This window comes from Biomphalaria glabrata, chromosome 4 (genome assembly GCF_947242115.1).
Source record: "Biomphalaria glabrata chromosome 4, xgBioGlab47.1, whole genome shotgun sequence".
Classification (NCBI taxonomy): domain Eukaryota; kingdom Metazoa; phylum Mollusca; class Gastropoda; family Planorbidae; genus Biomphalaria; species Biomphalaria glabrata.
The window spans coordinates 34,696,997-34,715,946 of NC_074714.1; the positions used below are offsets into that span (position 1 = coordinate 34,696,997).

The window sequence follows — 18,950 nt, forward strand, 5'->3', positions numbered from 1 at the left end:
CTGTAAACCATATCCTCTTTGAATGCCCCTCCCTAATCCACCTTAGGCAGACCCTACTTCCACTACAGCCCAACATAACCAACACACTGTACGGCAGTGCTGAACAACTGAAGAAAACAGCACACTTTTTTTCCTTGGCACAGTCTGCAAAAGAGCTCACAGCTCAGCAGCAATAAAGCTGGCTAGAAGAAGAAGAAGAAGTTTCAGCACTAAAATATTCAAACTCCATTTATTTAGTATTTAGATGTAGTAGATGCCCCTCTGACAAAGTAAGGGGTTTTGGAGCCCCATTGCAATGCATATTTGTATGCTAAAAGCTTCAGAAATGCTTTCTCCTGTTGCCTACAATGCATTTTCTAAAAGTGGTTTGGCTGGCAGATATTGATATGTTTTCTTGCAATCAGAGCGCTCTATTTGAACTGGTCAAAAAAATAAAGAAGGCAGCACTTGCCAATACTAGGGTCATTCAAAGTTCATATAGCTATGTAAGACTATAATGTGTGTCATCTTCGAGTACATAGGAAATGAGAAATGTGCTCATCTTCAACCATGAAGGAGAAACTATATATATAATGTGTGTGATCATTGTAAGATCATCTTCAGGTTAAGTAAGAAGCCTATTATTTTACTTTTTATCACACAAAACTTGTTAACATAGTGATGTTGTACAACAGTCTGGAGAATTGTAAGTCAAGAAGCATCAAGTTAGCAGATATTTTGAAATGTCTTCTTCAAAAGTTTTGAATCCATATTACTGCAGATGCATGTCACTAAACGATATACATTGTAAAAGGTCACCCTTAGAAGATAAAATATTTAAATGATTGATAATTATAATGAAAATAAACAGCTTCTTCTTTTTTTTTTTGCCCCCAGAAAAATAAAATGACCAGCTCTGCTGCCCCAATTTTTTATCAGGATTTTGTGCACCCCATTGAGAGGATGTCAGGGGGTGCACCCCACAGCGTGAGAATTGCTGGTCTACAATGTTGTATCTATTGGATAAGTAGCTGTCTAACTGCTATTACTTTGTTCTCAGTGGCCCAGAAATCATTGCAATGTGGTGGAAGTGCAAGTTTGTATAAAATTTATTCTAATTATTTCCTGTTATCAGTTTCTGCCTAATTAAAAATACTTGAAATAACTTCAAGGAAAAAAAATGAATACTTCAATAACTCAGTTGCAGATTACTATATCAAACAAAATGTGAACCATTGTCATAAACTATTATTTTACACCTTTTCAATTAATTTTCAACTTACATGTGTTTCAAATGTAATATTAGCTGTCCTTTTATTTGGCATTGAAAGAAGCTTAGTAATTTTCCCAAATTTTGAAAAGTGAGTTCTCAAAAAGACACCTTTGTTTAACTCAGTTGGGATATCTTTCAAAACCAAAGTTGTTTTTGATGTGAGGTCATCAGCATATTTTCGTTGTGAAGCTAGTCTAGAACGACTTACAGTTGAACTGGAATCTGGAAGAAAACAATGTGGTACTGTATATCATATCATCTTACTAAATAGATATATTGGTATTAAAAGCTTCATCAGTTAATAATGAATAAATACACCCAAATTCTATACATATAATGATAAGGCTTAACTATGAGTCTGAAGATTAAAGCACAATATTTTACATGGCTACGCAGTCCCAGCTGCAACCTACATATTTTGTGACATCCAGCGCAGACATAACTGTTGTCAACCACTGGTTGATTTCGATCCTCTTTTTGCCATCTACATCACCAGCAGTGGATTTTCTTTTGGTGTATCCCGTGGCCTTTGTAAGCCATCTCCAGCTGTCCCGTTCCAAAGCCGCCTGCAACCAGGTGCTTTCTTCTATGTCAGATAAAGCAAGTTGGCACAAAAGCTGCCCTGGAAAGTGTTTCTTGGTACCTCTATTATGCGACCACCTGTCTGCTCACAAAAAAATAATGCTTTTGGCATATGTTCATCCCCCATATGGGATACTTGCCCTGCCCAACGAAATCATCAAACTATAAGCAGCCACTCTATACTGTCCATACCGGCATTCACAAGAACATCCCTGTTTGTAGTGCGATCTTGTCACCTTATGTCCATGATGGAACCCAAATATCTTTCCGTTTTAGACAGATCACAAAAACTATTAGCTGCTTTTCCTCTTTCGGGGGCCACTAAAATGGTGTTCACAATTTAAGTATTACAGCACTATTCATAAATATTTTTCACTTTCAATGTTTGCTTAACAAAATCTACTGTCAAATTACTCTCTACCTTTATTTCATTTTCGTTCGAACAAATAAATATGAGCATTGTAGTTTTTGTTCTTCTTATCTTATATAATACAGACGTTACTCAAAAAAAGAATATGATTACGTCCTACATGCAACTAGTAATGCATGTTAACCAATGATTTAAATTCTGCCAAGTCACTGGTTTCCTGGCTGGCTCAGGCAACCGATTCCATGCTCTAATAGCACTAGGGAAGAAGGAGCATTTGTACAAATTTGTCCTAGCATATGGAACGAGGAATGTGCCTTTATCTTTGTGTCTTACTGAGTATTTTATCCGGTTTTGTTTTTGTATTTGAAGATTTTGGTTCAGTGTTTTATGTATAATTGCTATTAATGTTGATTGATTTATTATTGAAGAAGAAAAAATGAAATGAAATCTATTAAATTATTGTTTTATGCATGTTTTTTTTTTTACAAATTGTTTACGGGTTAATTGCAGTCAGACACGTAGGTGACTTTTACTTGTAACAAAAAGTTTTCTTGTTGCATAATATTGGTGCACAAATGTTCAGTCAGGCCTATTGGTTCATTAAAACCCTCTGGTGTTTACAAAGAAATGTTATAGTCTAGTGCTGTAAGGCTGTGATGTCTGAAAAAGACTGCCCTGTCAAGTTTTTTCTTTGACGTCCTTTGAAGAAAAAGATAAAGTAGCCAAAATTAATTTTACGATAATGAAAGATTTTAAAAACCAAAATAACGGTCGACCTCGAGTTTTCCCAATGTGGCCAAAAGTATGATAATTTTTTTTCTCATTTTTATACACATGTACATACAAGACTTGCTAGTTTAAGAGTATAGGATATCAATTATAGTTAAAAAAAAAGATTTTTTGTTCATCTATAATAGAAATTTTTTTTTATTTTTTTTAGCAGCCCCCAAAAGATGCTATTAGTTTTGTGTGAAATGTCTGTCCGTCCGTCCCGTTTATATCTCGAAAAAATAGAAAAGATAGTGAAAATTCAACATCATAATATTTTAGACCATTCAAAGTTCTGATGCAACGGCTACTTTTTTTCTATTCTGAAAGAAAAAAAAATCTAAATTTTTAAAGCGCTTATGCAAGCAGTTTTTTTATAAAAATACATCACTTTTACAACTATTCTTTATTAATAGTAACAAACAATTTAGTAGGGGAGATGACTATTTACCATATTTTAAACACATTTAAGCAAATGGCTTTAGATTTTTTGTCAAAAAAAATGTTTCCTTTTTTGTAAAGAGAAAAAATCTATTTAGTATGCAAATAAGTTGGACATAATTTAAAACAACAATTAATAAGGTTCACATCTAATTTCACATTCATTTATCCTTTAACCTGCTGTTGGGGCACCAGACAAGATCTTTCAACCTTCTTTCTCCATTCTTCTCTGTCATTTGTCCTTGATAGAATTTCATTCTGATGTTTTTTCTGAAAATATTGAAACCTGCATTTTTGGACCACTTCGGGGGCCGATTTTGAGTTTGTTTTTCCACACAAACTGTCTTTGTAACCTTGTTTTTTATTAAAATATGTAGATCACAACTAAGACTGCACTCCTGCTTAATCTTTGGACTTAAGACAAGCCTTATTATTATTATTGTTTTTATTATAATATTAATGTAGAAAATGAGTCATAGTCAATAGCTTACTGGGTTCACCTGATGCACATGATCTTTTAGTTTCTCCTGAAATTGATAATAAAAGTTTGTTATTTGTAACATCTGCACCCTCATAAATACATTTAGAATCCTTGGATGCAATCAAACAGTTTGTTTATTTGAATTAAATGTGACAATGAACAAAGACAGCCCTTACTTGCTTCCCCTTCACCAACAGAAGAGGATCGCTTTCGCCTGTCTGAACTGATTTTGTCTTTGCTCCAATTAGAGAGTCGACCTGTACAATAGAGATGACAAGAGGAAAAAAGTTGTATCAGGTAATTTATTCAAATAAAATTAGTTTGTATTAATAACATTTCTTTGTTCTCCTTTTTTAAGTCTCCCATTTCCCCCAAAGGAAAAGGTGCTAGCAATGATGTCTGTTTTTTCTAAATTTCAAAATCTAAAAGTGCTACTTCAAATGTTTCTGTTTTCCCCTACTGCCTGCAACATACTTGAAATAGATGCAAATGGTTACTCATGATCTTTTTAAAATGAAGCCTTTTAAATTTTTTAAATTTTATATGCCTGCTGTTTTTACATACACATAAACCATTTATAAGATGCTCCAGTCTTGTCTAGGAATACTATTGTATGGGAAATGTATAATGAAAATAAACAGTTTTGTCTTATGTAATATAAAATAAATACACAATGTTTTGTTATTTGCCAAATGAATCTAAAATAAATAAATTATGTTAAATATTTGTATATGACTGACCCCCAGAAGCTGTTTAAGAGTTTGTAACTTAAACTCATCTTATTATCTATTTTTTGAAGTACACTTTATTTAATCTTTGAAATTTTTACACATGATAAAATTAGCTGTTCAATAAGAAGTCAACTGCTGATTTTGTTGTTGTTGTATATTTTGCATACACTTTAAGACAATTTACATGATTAAAAAATTAAAACATGTACCCCTTTTCTGTAAGGCTTTTCGTGATTGTTCTTTGATTGATGTGCTTTCCTGAGCTTGAATAATAGAAGGAAAACAAACATTTGAATGAAAAGAAAGCACTTATAATAATAAAATAATTGAATTGAAAAGGGCCAGCTGTACAAAATTGGAATAAATGTTTCCTTTAATTTTCAGAAGATTGAACTGCTTTTTAAGTAACAAACCATTTTGACTTTACTTAACTTCATGAATGTAAATTGAGAAGATGACAAACAGAAATAGTTATGTGTACTTAGAAATCAGTAAATTAGGTAAATGTTGTTTTTACACATGTCAATTGTAAAACGAAAATATGTAAAAGTAGATAAAATACTCTTAAAGACAAAAAAAAAATTGAAACACTTACATAAATTATCATCATTACTTTGTACTTGTAAATTAAAACTTGAGGTTACTCTACTCATTTTTGTTTCTGATGGTTGTGGTGCAAAGCTTTCTTTTCCAAAAAGATTTATAGGCTTTAATGAATTTCCAAATAAAGTAGTTCTTTCTGAGGTGTCTTTTTTGGGTGACTGGGTAGTTGAGAACAAATTATTATTATTTGCACTAGCTGAGCCTTGGGGTTGACTTTCTCCTTTTCCAAACAAGGTCTTATTTTTCAGTGGTCTCTCAGTGTCACTTTTCTTTCCCGGAGACATTGTCTTCTCACTTGGTTTGACTAAGGTTGACATTTGTGATTCATCCGTTGATGTTGTGAAACCTGATGCAGGCAGCTTGCCAAACAATGGGTCATCCCCTTGAGAATCATGAGCTGGTCTTTTTCTCAGATTAGCCTGTGATTGGCTGTCTAATTTTGGGATAGTACTGCTGAAGACATTAGGGGAGACAGTATTCTGGGAACCAGCTGGAACTGTATTACTTCCAAAAATGGAGGGTGGTTGTCCAGATTTAGAGAAAAGTGAAGTTGCCTTAATTCTAACCCCTGTGAAATCTTGATTGTTTTCTAATGATGGTTGAGCATGTGGAGAATCTGGCTGTGTTCCTATACCACCAAAAGTACTGACTTTATGTGGAACATCAGAAATGGCTTCAGACTGCATTCCACTAAAAGATGATTTAGTTTGCCCCAAAGCAGAAGCAGGTGACCCACCAACAGAGAAATCTAACTTATTTCCCATAAAAGATGAGGACTGCATTTCAGCAGTGACTCCAAGTGAGTTGGATATGACTGTAGAAGACTGTGAGTTGCCTTTAGTGTTATCTGAAGCAGACTCTAGAATATCTCTACCAAACAAAGAGCCTGACTGTGATTTAGCTGAACCTGAACTTTGATTCCCAAATAAAGAACTAGACTGAATGTTCCATAAGGATGACCCAGACTGTGTGCTTCCAAATGATGTTCCAGACTCTGTACTTCCAAAAACAGATTTGTTATTCTGGGTATTTCCAAATGAGATCTTAGGCTGAGTGCTACCAAAAATTGCCCCTGACTGAGTGCCATCAATCTGATCCCCAGATAAAGTGCTATTAAATTGATTGCCAGACTGATTGCTAACTATAGTTGACCCACCCTGAGTGTTACCAAATGTTGTAACTGATTGAGTACCACCAAAGGTGTTGCCTTGAGTGCTACCAAATGATGGCCCAGCCTGAGTACTCCCAAAGGGATTGCCTGATTGAGTGCTACCAAAGGATGGCCCAGACTGAGTAGTACCAAAAGTATTGCCTGATTGTGTGTTACCAAATGATGTCCCAGCCTGAGTACTTACAAAGGTATTGCCTTGAGTGCCACCAAAAGATGTCCCTGCCTGAGTACTTCCAAAGGTATTGCCTTGAGTGCTACCAAAGGATGACCCTGTCTGAGTACTTCCAAAGGTATTGCCTTGAGTGCTACCAAAGGATGCCCCAACCTGAGTACTTCCAAAGGCATTGCCTGATTGATTGCTACCAAATGATGACCCAGTTTGACTATTACCAAATGGATTGCCAGTCTGACTGCTTCCAAACTTAGGGCTATCAAAGGATGATCCCATTTGAGTACTACCAAATGGTTTATTTACAGAACTTTCAGACTGATTGCTGCCAAATTGAGTACCAGATTGAGTGCTTCCAAATAAATCACTTGACTGAGTGCTTCCAAAGGAAGATCCAGGCTGAATATTCCCAAAAGGAGTAACTACTGTATTTCTACCTAATAGAGAGGCTGATTGATTGTTTTTAAAAGGATTTTCTGATTGAATACTACCTAATGATGATCCAGACTGGGTACTTCCAAAAAGATTGCCTAACTGACTGCTAGGCAAAGAGCTTCCGAATTGAGTACTAGATTGAGTACCAAATGATGACCCATTCTGTGTACTACCAAAAATATTGCTTGACTGACTGCTAGATTCAGTGCTACCAAATATATTGCCAGACTGACTGTTAGCCTCATTGCTACCAAATGAAGTGCCAGATTGGATACTGCCAAAAGAAGTCCCAGGTTGAGAGCTACCAAAAGGATTACCTGACTGATTGTTAGGCTGTGTACTACTAAATGAAGTCCTAGTTTGGGTGCTACCAAAAGATGATCCAGGCTGAGTGTTACCAAATGAAGTGCTGGCCTGATTACCAAAGGATCCCCATGATGGAGTACTAGTAAAAACTGTACCAGACTGTGTACTTCCAAAAGGTGCCACTGTAGATGTATTTCCAAAAGCTAAGCTAGAGGTTGGTGGAGCACTACCAAATGAAGAGGATGGCTGATTAGTACCAAAGGAAGACCCAGCTTGTGTACTACCAAAGGATGCACTATTACCAAATGCCTGAGATCCTCCAAACGTTAAGACTGACTGTGTGCTACCAAAAGATAAACTTGGCTGACTGCTGCCAAAAGATGAGCCTGACTGTGCACCACCAAAGGATAAGCTTCCCTGTGTGCTGCCAAAAGATGTTCCAGACTGTGTAGCACCAAAATGTGAACCTTGTGGCTGAGAACTACCAAAAGATAAAGTTTGTTGTGTATTGCCAAAGCCTGACATAGGTTGTGAAGGTGCATACTGATTATTAACAAAAGAACTGACAGATTGACATCCACCAAAAACAGAGCTTGTCTGAGCTACTTCAGAAGATGATCTCCCAAATAAAGAATCGGTTGTCTTACCACCAAATACAGAGTTTTGCTGAAGACCAAAAGAAACATGTGCGGTGGAAGCTGGTGGCTGAGTTTGATTGAAACTATTTTCAGTGCTGCCACCTCCGAATAAAGACCGCACAGATGTTCCACCTGCAAAAACTGAGTTTGCCTGGTTCCCAAATTGAGTTCCACCAAAAGTTGGTCCTGATTGAAGCTTTGGACTTCCAAATGCAGTAAAAGCTGATTCAGGCCCAGAAGATTTTGTATTATTCGCGCCAAAAATTGATGGTTGCATTCTTTAAATCAAATTAATCAAAAGCAAGCTCTGAAAATTTAAAAAAATATATACTTATCAACTGTATACATTCACTTTTAAGTGCTTTTTATAAATGAAACTATACTTTTTATAATCTTATATGGGTTAATAATTAAACCAAAATATAATTTTTTTTTATTAGAAGTGAAGGAAAAGGAAATCAATACTATAAAATCTATTCAATTATAAATATAAAATTATAAAATTTCAAGCATTTTTTGTAACAAAATTTTCCTAATTACTTCAAGAAATTATCAATTTTTTTAATGATTTTTTTATTCTTACAATCCTATAATTTAACATTAATAATGCATTATATAATGAAGTAACAGTGTAATTAAAACAAAAACTTCAAGCTCTATCTTCTACATTTATAGATTGGTTGTTTTGTATTGTTTTTTGTTTTTTAAAGTAGATGTCTAAAATTGTTTAAAAATGTCTATAAATAAAAATGTAAATATTATGTATAAAAAATAGCAATGAACAGCTGTTGTAAGCTAGTATTTTGTCAAAAAAAAACAGTTCACTGTATATATATGTCTTTATTCTGATGTTTTCTGAAACTATATTTGTATTGCAAGTAGTTTCAATTTTCACTATAAATGGCAAAGCTCAATATAAGGTCAAAGCTTATAGGTATAGTATGTAAGATAGGAATTAGAGAAGTTATTTTATTAGACTTTCAGCTATTCCTCTAGGAGGCAAAAATAAATTAGGATGTGATTAATTTCTGTAGGACAGTAGACAGGCTGGATACAACGGTGGGACAGAAAGTGGAATTTATGAGGCTCTGGAAGGTGTTTAAAGAGATCCTCTTACTTTCATGTGGACAATCAACTGTAGAGAGAGGTTTAACCACCAACAAGGAGTGCTCTCCCACTAACTTGTCAGAACAATGGCTAGGCTAAGCGAATGATCTTAGAATGTATTAGTGGTTTTGATCATTTTAAAATTGATAAAGAACTTATAAGTGAAGCTAATCAAGCAAGCTTTAGGTATTCAGATTACTTGGAATAACAAAACACTATGATGCTAAATCTGAAACCACTTGAAAAAGGAAAGCTATTGAAGATGAAATAACCACTCTTGAAACAAAGAGACTACAAACATAGACATTTATTTAAGGAAGCAGACGATGCTCTGGAAGAAGCTAAAAAACTTTAACACTGTTGTCCAAGGTATTGGCCTTAGAAGAAAGGTGAAAGAGCTTTCTGAAGAGGTTCTAATTGTGAACATTATATTTTACAACTGATGAGTTATTACTGCTTGAAAATTCAAGTAAAATAATCTTTTTAATAATTTTTTTAAAAATCTTTTTTCTTATTTTATTGTCCGAGGCAAGAATTTTTTTGTTTATGATATAACTTATAAAGCATTCAAATTCAGGCATTTTAAAATGATTGATTGCCAGTGTTCTACAAAACATTTTAAACAATTTGTTTATGAAAAAAAAAATCTGTGACAGAAAAAACTGACAGATGAACTTTAATTGCATTATGTGTGACTTTTAATGCAGTCAATTAAAGTTCATCTGTCAGTTGTTTTTTGTCACAGATTTATTTTTGCTCTACAAAGGCTAACAGTGATGGGAACAAACTTAGCAAAAATTTTAGGAAATTTTCTACACCCCCGTTTGTGAACCACCACGTCACAGAGAGCTAATAAGAAGTTGAGAAATTCTATTTAAATTAAGAAGAAATTAATAATATAAAAATTTAGTATTTTATTTTATGTTATCATAATCATTAGTTGTCAATAAAATCTTGTTATCTAGATCTAATTATTCTAATCTATAAATAGATATATAGAGTCTATGCCTAGACCTTAGATAGTTCAAGATGTGCAATGGTAAAGCGGATAGATACTAAGGCATAATATTATGATAATATTGATAGGCCATTTAGGCTTCCATAGAATAGCCGCCCCAGTGGCAGGGCAGTCGGGGGTACACCACACATCCAGGCAACCATTCAGGAACTAGATCTACGTAAATAGACAAATATCGGATGCGCACATGTACAAAATAAACCAAGACTTAGTTTGCATTATTCTAGAAATGGAAAAATAATAAAAATGGATTTATTTTAATGAAAAAAATATCGGGAAAAAGTTTGAAAAAAAACAGATCAAAAGAAATTTATTCCAAAAATTTTCAGAAAATTCCCATCACTGGGCTAAAGAAAGCTAATTTTGATGACTAAAATTGTTTTATTGTAATAATTTCTCTCACAATAAAAGCAGCAAAATAAAATTGGTATCAGATCATTCATTCATTGGCAAGCATTTCTGAAGTCTGAAGCTCTAACTACTCTAACTCTAACTATTAAACTGTTTTTAATTTTACTAGTATAAATAATAAATACTTTAAGGTAACTTTAAACTTTAAATAGAATTAATACTAATAGATCTAGATCTATGACTTCTATGTCTAAGAAGATCAAGATCTAGAACTAGATTCTAGATATAATATCTAATTCTATTATAATCTAGTCTAGAAATTGATATCTAATAGTCAATATAGACAATGTTCCACTGCATTCCTGCATTCGACATTCGATGATTTGTCACAATTTCAGAATTTGTGATTGTGATCATTTTGAATTTTTCATCCTTCGAAGTACAGTGACAGTACAGACTACAGGAGTCAAATTACAGTGAGTACACTACACTGCATGACTACAGTCTACATACGTTGACAGTTGATTACAGTGTACAGTCTACAGTGTCTACACTACTACATCTACAGTAACAAGTTACTTAGTTAGCGTTAGTAGACTGTAGACTCATAGACTTAGGACTTAGACTGTAGAGTTGTGTATACAGACTCAGTCTCAGTGAGACACTGACAGTCACAGACTTCACACTATTCACACTCACAGGTGACAGAGACAGACACCGAGTCGACCGAGACAGTAGAAAAATCACTAGAATAGTACCAGACTGACTAATGACTAATATTACTAATGTCTAGATGTAATACTAGTCTATAGACTATATACTATAGTAACTATATATAGTATAGACTGAATGACTTAGACTTAATTAACTTAATAGACCATACATAGTTAATTAGTAGTGATCTAATCTAGATCTAGTATACTAGAATAGAAAATAACAGTACAAACTAACAAACCTAGACTAGTATTGTAAGAATACTGTAAGATTATATGATAATCTAGTAAATATATATAGATCTAGATCTAGATCTAAGTCTAGTCACTACTTTTAGATTCTAGATGTCTACTCTAGATTGTAGATCTAGACTAGCTCTTTTAGTAAGAAGTTTAATATTCAATAATACAGATCTATATAATTCTATGACTATGGTTTTAAAAAGGCAGTCACCTACCTCGATATAGATCTATGCATGGAACTATATACTACGTTTATTATAATTTATTCAAAGAGCTTAGGGTTAGTGTGTCTAATAGCCTATATTATTTAGTTTCCTGGTTTCTCAAACAGTGGTGAGTTTCAGCCTTTGAATAGTAGGAAGGGAAAGGGTGACGTTGATGGGGGCCGTGCATTTTCAGGTTGTAGATTTAAACTCACACATAGCTAAAGACACATGAAATGCATAGGACGTAATTATCTTCTTATTTGAAGTAACGCCGCTGTAGCCGGGGGGGGGGGGTAGAGTAGACACACCGAAATGAACCCCCCCCTCCCCCCTCGCAAGGGGTGGGGAGTCGTAATTTAGTGACTAATATTTTTTGCTTTTATTTTTTTTTTTTTTTTTTGTTAGGTGAGATTTTAATACTAAATCATCCCTTGCTCCAGCACAGCCAGAGGGGTTTTGAGTTTAAAACCAGTTACTACCAGTGGGGTTTGCAGTTAAATTCCCCTCTTTTATAAAACAAAAACAAAAATGCAAACGACAATCCCCAAATTTCAAGAGCATATGGCTAAGGAAGATTTTGATTTTGAAACCCCCTCCGAAATATACGATAAAACCCCTGTTCAATATAAAATGCAAATTACACACTCAAAATTCTATGAGCGTAGCCAAAGGGGCTTTGAGTTTAAACCTACCTACTTCGGGGCTTGAAGCTAAAATACCTCTTCAATATTAAAAAAAAAAGCAAATTACATACTCAATTTCTATGAGTGTAGCCAATTGGGTTTTTAAGTGGGGTTTGAACCTTTTAAAAAATACCTATTTAATATTTTTAAAAAAAGCAAATTACACACTCAAAAATCTTTGAGCGTAGCCAAAGGGGTTTTAAGTTTAAACTCCCCTTAGGCGGGATTTAAAGCTAAAAAATACCTCTTCAATATAAAAAAAAGTAAATTACACACTAAAATTCTTTGAACGTAGCCAAGCCAATGGGGGTTTTAAGTTAAAATCACTCTCTTCCAGAGGGCTTTTTTTTTTAAGTTTAAAACCCCTCCAGATGGTTTTGAGTTAAGGCCATTACGAGGAAAGCGCAAACAGGGACATCCTAGTACAACTTCACACCACACATTCATGGGGGTCCTCAGAGCAGGTGGGAATAGGCTTAAGACATCGCCAGTGACAGATTTTTGTGGAAACAGCTTGCAGCCCAATGCGCCGTACGGCGCTGAAGGATCTAAGTCAGTAAGAAAAGCGCATAAGGTTTTTGAAATAATGCTTTTTAATAGCAGGATAATGCCTCAGAAATACCGGAAATAGTGCTTGGCTTTTTAATATATATGTAGACCTACCATTAACGACGGTTAGCGAGTCCCACTGAGCCCAGTATGCACTAATTGGTACAATTACACTTCGTATTAGTACTATAAGTACTTTAAAAAATGTTTTCCTTCATTAAAAATAGACCATCTAGCGGCTTATTCTAGCCTAAATATAGTCGGAAATAATATTAATAGCCTTATCTAATGGAAATGCATTCGATTAAAATTTCACGTGACTGTGCAAAACCCAGTTGCGACTTGCATATTTTCCCACTCCTGCTGCAGACAAAGCTGCCGTCCGCCGGGGGTCTATTTGAGTTTTCTTTTCTTTACGTCTGTCCCTTGGCATTCGTGAGAGCTCTTAATTTGTTACAGGAGCACCTCTGTTACGTCATCCTCCAAAACGCCCTGCTTCATCAAGATCTAGATTCCAGACAGGGCCAGCAATATCTGCAATTAATAATATTTTCACCAATTGTTTTCGTTTAGCGCTATTTCATGCTTTTAGCTTTCTCATTGCGCTATGATCCTATCACTTGTCTGGACTAGTTGGGAAGGAGGAGAAAAAATGTAAATGTTACCGTGATAGCTTTCTAAATGTATTTTTTAAAAAGCTGCATGACTTGAATTCGAACATGGGGGATCAAGCCAATACACTAACTTCTGTACCACCAAAGTGCTTATGAAAATTCCATTCCAGCTATTAATCTACTATGAAACGTAGGGTAGCTATCTGGTCTGCGCACGATCTTTTTTTTTTTTTTTTTTTTTTTTGTAATCGCTCTGTTGATCCCTTAGCTTGGGATCTACTAGATTCTTAATTCTTTCTAAGAGTAAGAGGACACGGTTGAAGATTTTCCTGGCACTGAAAGAAGTGTGATTCTTCTGTAATTATTACAGTTGCTGAGACCACCCTTTTCGGGGAGCTTTATCATGTATCCTATAATCCTTCTTTCCATTCTGCTGGTACATCCTCCCACATCCTTTCAAAAAAGCTGGTAAAGTAATTCTAATGAACATTTCTACTAAACATTTTTACCGAACATCCCAGGTCTGCTTCTAAGGCTTCTGCTGAAATGCCATCAGGTCCTGCTGCCTTTCGATTTTTCATTTTAGTGGTAGCCCTCTTAATTTCTTCTCTTGTAGGCTCATCACAGTTTATTGGGAGATCACGAATGGTTAGCTCTATGTCAGGGGGGAGGGATAATGGTGTTCTTGTATATTCAATTATTTAAAATATTCCACCCATCTAATCATCTGCTTTTCAAAGCTATTAGCTGTGTTGCCCTGCTTGTCTTCTTAAACTTTCCAGTTAGACTAGATCTAAACACTATTGGGGTGGGGGTGGGGGGAATCCCCCTCTTACTTCACAATTTAGGCATAACTATAATACTATGTAGGCTACATGGCTAAGGTGGAGGGAAGATGACTTTTTTCTTCTTCTATTGATTAGGACGGAGAGATGATGATGATAACAAGCTTAATTTCAGATAACATTCTACACATTTCAGTTACTTTTGTAGCGGCCCCCGAAAGGGGAAAAGACGTTATTAGTTTTGTGTGACCTGTCTGTCTGTCCGATGGTCCCGTTTAGATCTCAGAAATTAGAAGAGAAAATGAAAATCGGACATCATGATATTTTGGATCATTCAAAGTTCTACTTTTTTCTTTTCCGAAAGAAATTAAAATTATATATGCAAACAGATTTTTCAAAAAAATCACACCACTTTTTAAATGAAAAACTTCAGGGGAAGTAAGTCTTATTAAGAAGTCCACATGCTTCTTCATTAATTAATCAAACTTGATTCATAGATTCGCGCATTGGTACAAAAAATAAATTACATCTAAGGTTACGATGGAAAAGTATCAATGGATCATTATAAAAAGATTTTCCATTTATTAACTAACTCATGGAATAGAATACTGATTCAAATGTTGTTTTAAAAAAGAATTTTAATACGAACTTCGTTTCAATTGTAAGTTTAAAAAGAAACGAACTACTTTTATACCGCGCAGTTTTCACATATCCTCATTAGGTTATACACTTGACAACAATCTAAATTACAATAAATAGAGGCCAGACGCATAGATGTAGATTTAATTGTATTAAACAATTTAAACAAAATTTATATTTATAATTCATTAAGAAAATAATTTATCTTCTAACAGCTTAGGGGAGGCAGATTTATTTATTTATCACATCAAGAAGTGAATCTGATGCGAACAGCATAATTAAGTGCACTATAACCAAGTAGTAGGCCTACTAATCCTGATCAAAATATTGACCTAGATCTAGCTCTAGTAGATCTAGATTCTATTTATAGATTTCTAGATGTAGTCTAGATTCTAGTCTAGATTAGGCTATATATTTAGTTCTGGATCTTTATCAAGAGTCTATTTAGTCTAGAGTCTAGATCTATTATAGCTTCTAGACCCAGTCTAGATTCTAGATCTCGATCTATTTTAGATCAAGAGTCTAGATCCAGATCTAAACTAGATCTATAACTATTGACAATTACTAGTCAAGAAATCTAGATCTTGTCTAGATCTAGATTCTATATATATTCTATATTCTGGATCTAGTCTAGACCTATTAGCCTAAGTAAATAGAGCGATTTTGATGAGGATTAGTGGCTAGGCCTATTAGTGGAAATAGTGCTGTTCGCTTGGGAAACCTGTGAAGTTGTGCAGGCTCATTTTTTTATTTCTAACTACGTCTACTCCAATATATTAATCGAAATTGTTGGGAAGAAGTAGGTATCTTGGAGCAGTGGCATCATTTGGGGGGGGGGGAGCGGCGAGGGTGCGGTCCGCACCGGTCGATACCATTTAGGGGGTGACAACCAAGTTGAAAAAATTATAACTTGGTAAAAGCAGACACATGGGAAAAGATAATAGTAAAATATCTAGATATATGCCCAAATATGCCTAGACACATGTAGATGGTAGTTTAAGTGTAAATGACACAGCACAACGTTATACCAGGGAAGCGTGGTCGAGAGGCCAAGTGCGCTTGAACTTGGCTTGGCTTGGCTACCTAGAAGGGGGCTCGAGGTTCGACACCCGACTCAGTGTTTACTGAGCGCCTAAAGGCAGCACGGAAAACCAACTCCTAGATACCCCCTCCCCCCACTGGTCCACATATGAGATTGGACCAAAAGTGCTCTGAGCATGCTATAAGCATGAAAGTAGCGCTATATAAAAGCTATAATGATAATAATACCATTTCTGTCTTAAAGTATAACAGAGGAAACCTGTTCATATGACGTTAAGTCCCTTGGTACTCTGCCCTTCTTTAAGAGATGCCTGAAAAAGTATTCTGAACACTGGTGCTAGCTCATTGCTTAGTTCATTGAGTAATCTAGCTGGAATACCATCAGGTCCAGATGCTTTATTAGGTTTGATGTTGGCTAATAGTTTTTGGATTCCCTTTTCTTGTACTTCTATATCTCCTATGTTGTCTACTTGGTTCAAATTAAGTAATATGTATTTGTCTCCTGGGGCTGAGAATGCTGTTGCAAAGTATTTGTTTAGGATGTTAGCTTTAATTTCATCATCATTGTGTGTTAAGTTGTCTTCTCCTTTTAATGGCGCTATGTCTATTGTTTCCATTTTCTTAGACTTAATGTATGACCATAGGTTTTTGTTGTTATCTTTAGATATTACATTAAATTGTTTATGTATTCACTCTGCAGCTGTCTGCTCACTTTTTGGGTTAGGTGTTTAATTTTTATGTACGGTACTTTTTATAAACTCTTTCTGTCTTAGTTTCTTTAAATTTTCATTATTATTACATCACTTGACTTCAACTCCTTGCAATAATGAAGCATTATAAGAAATAAGTAAACAGAAATGCATGGGCGTAGCCAGGATTTTTTTTCGGGGGGGGGGGGAGGATTTTCCCCGCCCCCCCCCCTCCTCACCCGCTAAAAAAATTATTTATATTTATGGATGTGTATGTGTGTACATAATCTTTATTACATTCTGAACCTTCATTTTTTTTTTTGGAAGACGTTTATTGTGTCCTAGAATAGGTTCTTCATGGAGTTAGTGGAAAAATTGTTGACTACCCGCCATTGCCAGCAAGGGGGTCTAAGGGAGTGATAGTAGCTCCCCTAGCGCGGGGCGAAGCCCCGCCGCCAAGCACTATTTCTGATATTAAAAGCCAACAAAATGCATATTCTGAGGTATCTACAGTGCATTTTCCTGCTATTAGAAAGTTTTATTGCAAAAACTTAATGTGCTATTCTTACTGACTTAGACCCTCCCGCGCCTTTCGGCGCATTTGCCGTCACGCTGTTTCCACAAAAATCTGTCACTGGTAATGTCTGAAGCTTCTTCCCACCTGCTCTGATGACCTCCATGAATGTGTGGAACCAAGTTGTACTAAGATGTCATCGCAACTCTTATTATGCGTAATTCATTTTGTCGTAATTCATTTTGTCGAAGAACATGACCCGCAAACCTCATGCGTCGCTCTCTCACAATCTTACTAAAGGGTCGACTCCCAGTTCGTCATAGGATTTCCTTGATTTAGACATGATCCCTATAACTGACTCCTAAAATCTGTCTTAGCCATCTTTGTTGAGCCACATTTAGTGTTTTTCAATTTCGGCAGATGACTATTCACTGCAGTTTATTAATGGAGCCCCGTCACTGGTAGAAATGTGTAACCTCTCTTGAATACGCTCTTGGAATTAGGTGACTGTAGTTTGCTTTAGATTTTATATCTAAAAGGGATGTTTTATCGACAAAATCATCTGTTGTGGGTTTTAAACTAAAAAATTTCTGGATTTATTAGTTGTTTTTTAATTCAAAACCCCATTTAGCTACGGACAAAGAATTTAAATTAGTAACTGTAGTTTGCTTTAGAATGATATTGAAAATAGAGGTTTTTCACCTCAAAACGCTCTGTAGGGGGATTTTAAACTCAAAACCATCTGGAGGGGTTTTAACCTTTTAAAAAAGCCATCTGTTAGAGAGGGATTTAAACTCAAAACCCCCAATTGTCTTGGCTGTGCTCAAATAATTTTCGTGTGTAATTTGCTTTTTTTTTTTATATTGAAGAGGTATTTTTTAGCATCAAGCCCCTCTGAAGGGGGTTTAAACTCAAAACCCCTTTTAGGAACGCGCTTAGCATTTTGAGTGCGTAGTTTGCTTTTTTTTTTTTTTACATTGAAGATGTATTTTTTTTATCTTCAAACCCCTCTGGCGGGGGGTTTAAACTCAAAACCCCTTTGGCTACGCTCATATATTTTAGAGTGTGTAATTTGCTTTTTTTTTTATATTGAAAAGGTATTTTTTAGCTTCAAACTCCACTGGGAGTTTAAACTCAAAACCCCTTTGACTACACTCATAAAATTTTGAGTGTATAATTTGCTTTGTTTTTAATATTAAAGAGGAATTTTTACCTTTTAACCCGCTGAAAGGGGGTTTAAACTCAAAACTGAGTCGAAACCCATTTAGCTTCGCTCATAATATTTTGAGTGCGTAATTTGCTTTTTTTATATTGAAGAGGGGGTTTATCGTATATTTTAGAGGGGGTTTAAAATCAAAAATTTCCTTAACTGTGCTCTTGGAATTTGAGGATTGTCGTTTGCATTTTTTTTTGTTTTATAGAAGAGGGGGATTTAACTGCAAAAACCCCCTGGTAGGGGGTTTTAAACTCAAAACCCCCTGGAAGTGGTTTCAAACTCAAAACCCCCAGATAAGGGGTTTTAAACTCAAAACACCCTGGTAAGGGGTTTTAAGCTAAAAAAACTGTTCTGGGGCAAGTGATGGTTTACATGCTCTATAATGCCTAAAGTAAGCTTATTGCATGAATTTTCTTAGAAATTTATTATGTTGTTTTTTTTTCCCCACAATATTACACATACTGCCAACTCTTATGACAATAGATCTAATTATGATGGAAATGTAAAACTCTTGCAAACAGAATCAAAGTGAAAAAATCTGTACAAATAGCTATCTTGAATATTTCTGCACTAATAAAATTAAGACCTATTGAAGTTAAACAAACAAACAAAAACAACAACAAAAAAGACACACA

General features: G+C 35.0%; 1 protein-coding gene across 3 annotated transcripts in view; it reads right to left on the reverse strand.

Moving 5' to 3' along the window:
* LOC106070848 (germinal-center associated nuclear protein-like) overlaps positions 1 to 11,714 on the reverse strand; it is a 37,674-nt gene extending 25,960 nt beyond the window's left edge. For 2 of the 3 annotated variants that reach the window (XM_056027294.1, XM_056027292.1), the window contains exons 1-6: positions 11,379 to 11,514; positions 5,221 to 8,254; positions 4,835 to 4,888; positions 4,071 to 4,151; positions 3,905 to 3,940; positions 1,263 to 1,474 (exon numbers count right to left, since the gene is read on the reverse strand). In XM_056027294.1, the coding sequence (XP_055883269.1) occupies positions 1,263 to 1,474; positions 3,905 to 3,940; positions 4,071 to 4,151; positions 4,835 to 4,888; positions 5,221 to 8,224 (3,387 nt within the window). In that variant the 5' untranslated portion in view covers positions 8,225 to 8,254; positions 11,379 to 11,514. Of the gene's footprint in view, positions 1 to 1,262; positions 1,475 to 3,904; positions 3,941 to 4,070; positions 4,152 to 4,834; positions 4,889 to 5,220; positions 8,255 to 11,378; positions 11,515 to 11,594 lie in introns of those variants that run through there. The other variant, XM_056027293.1, reaches the window with a different exon arrangement.
* Between the last annotated feature and the right edge of the window lie 7,236 nt (positions 11,715 to 18,950).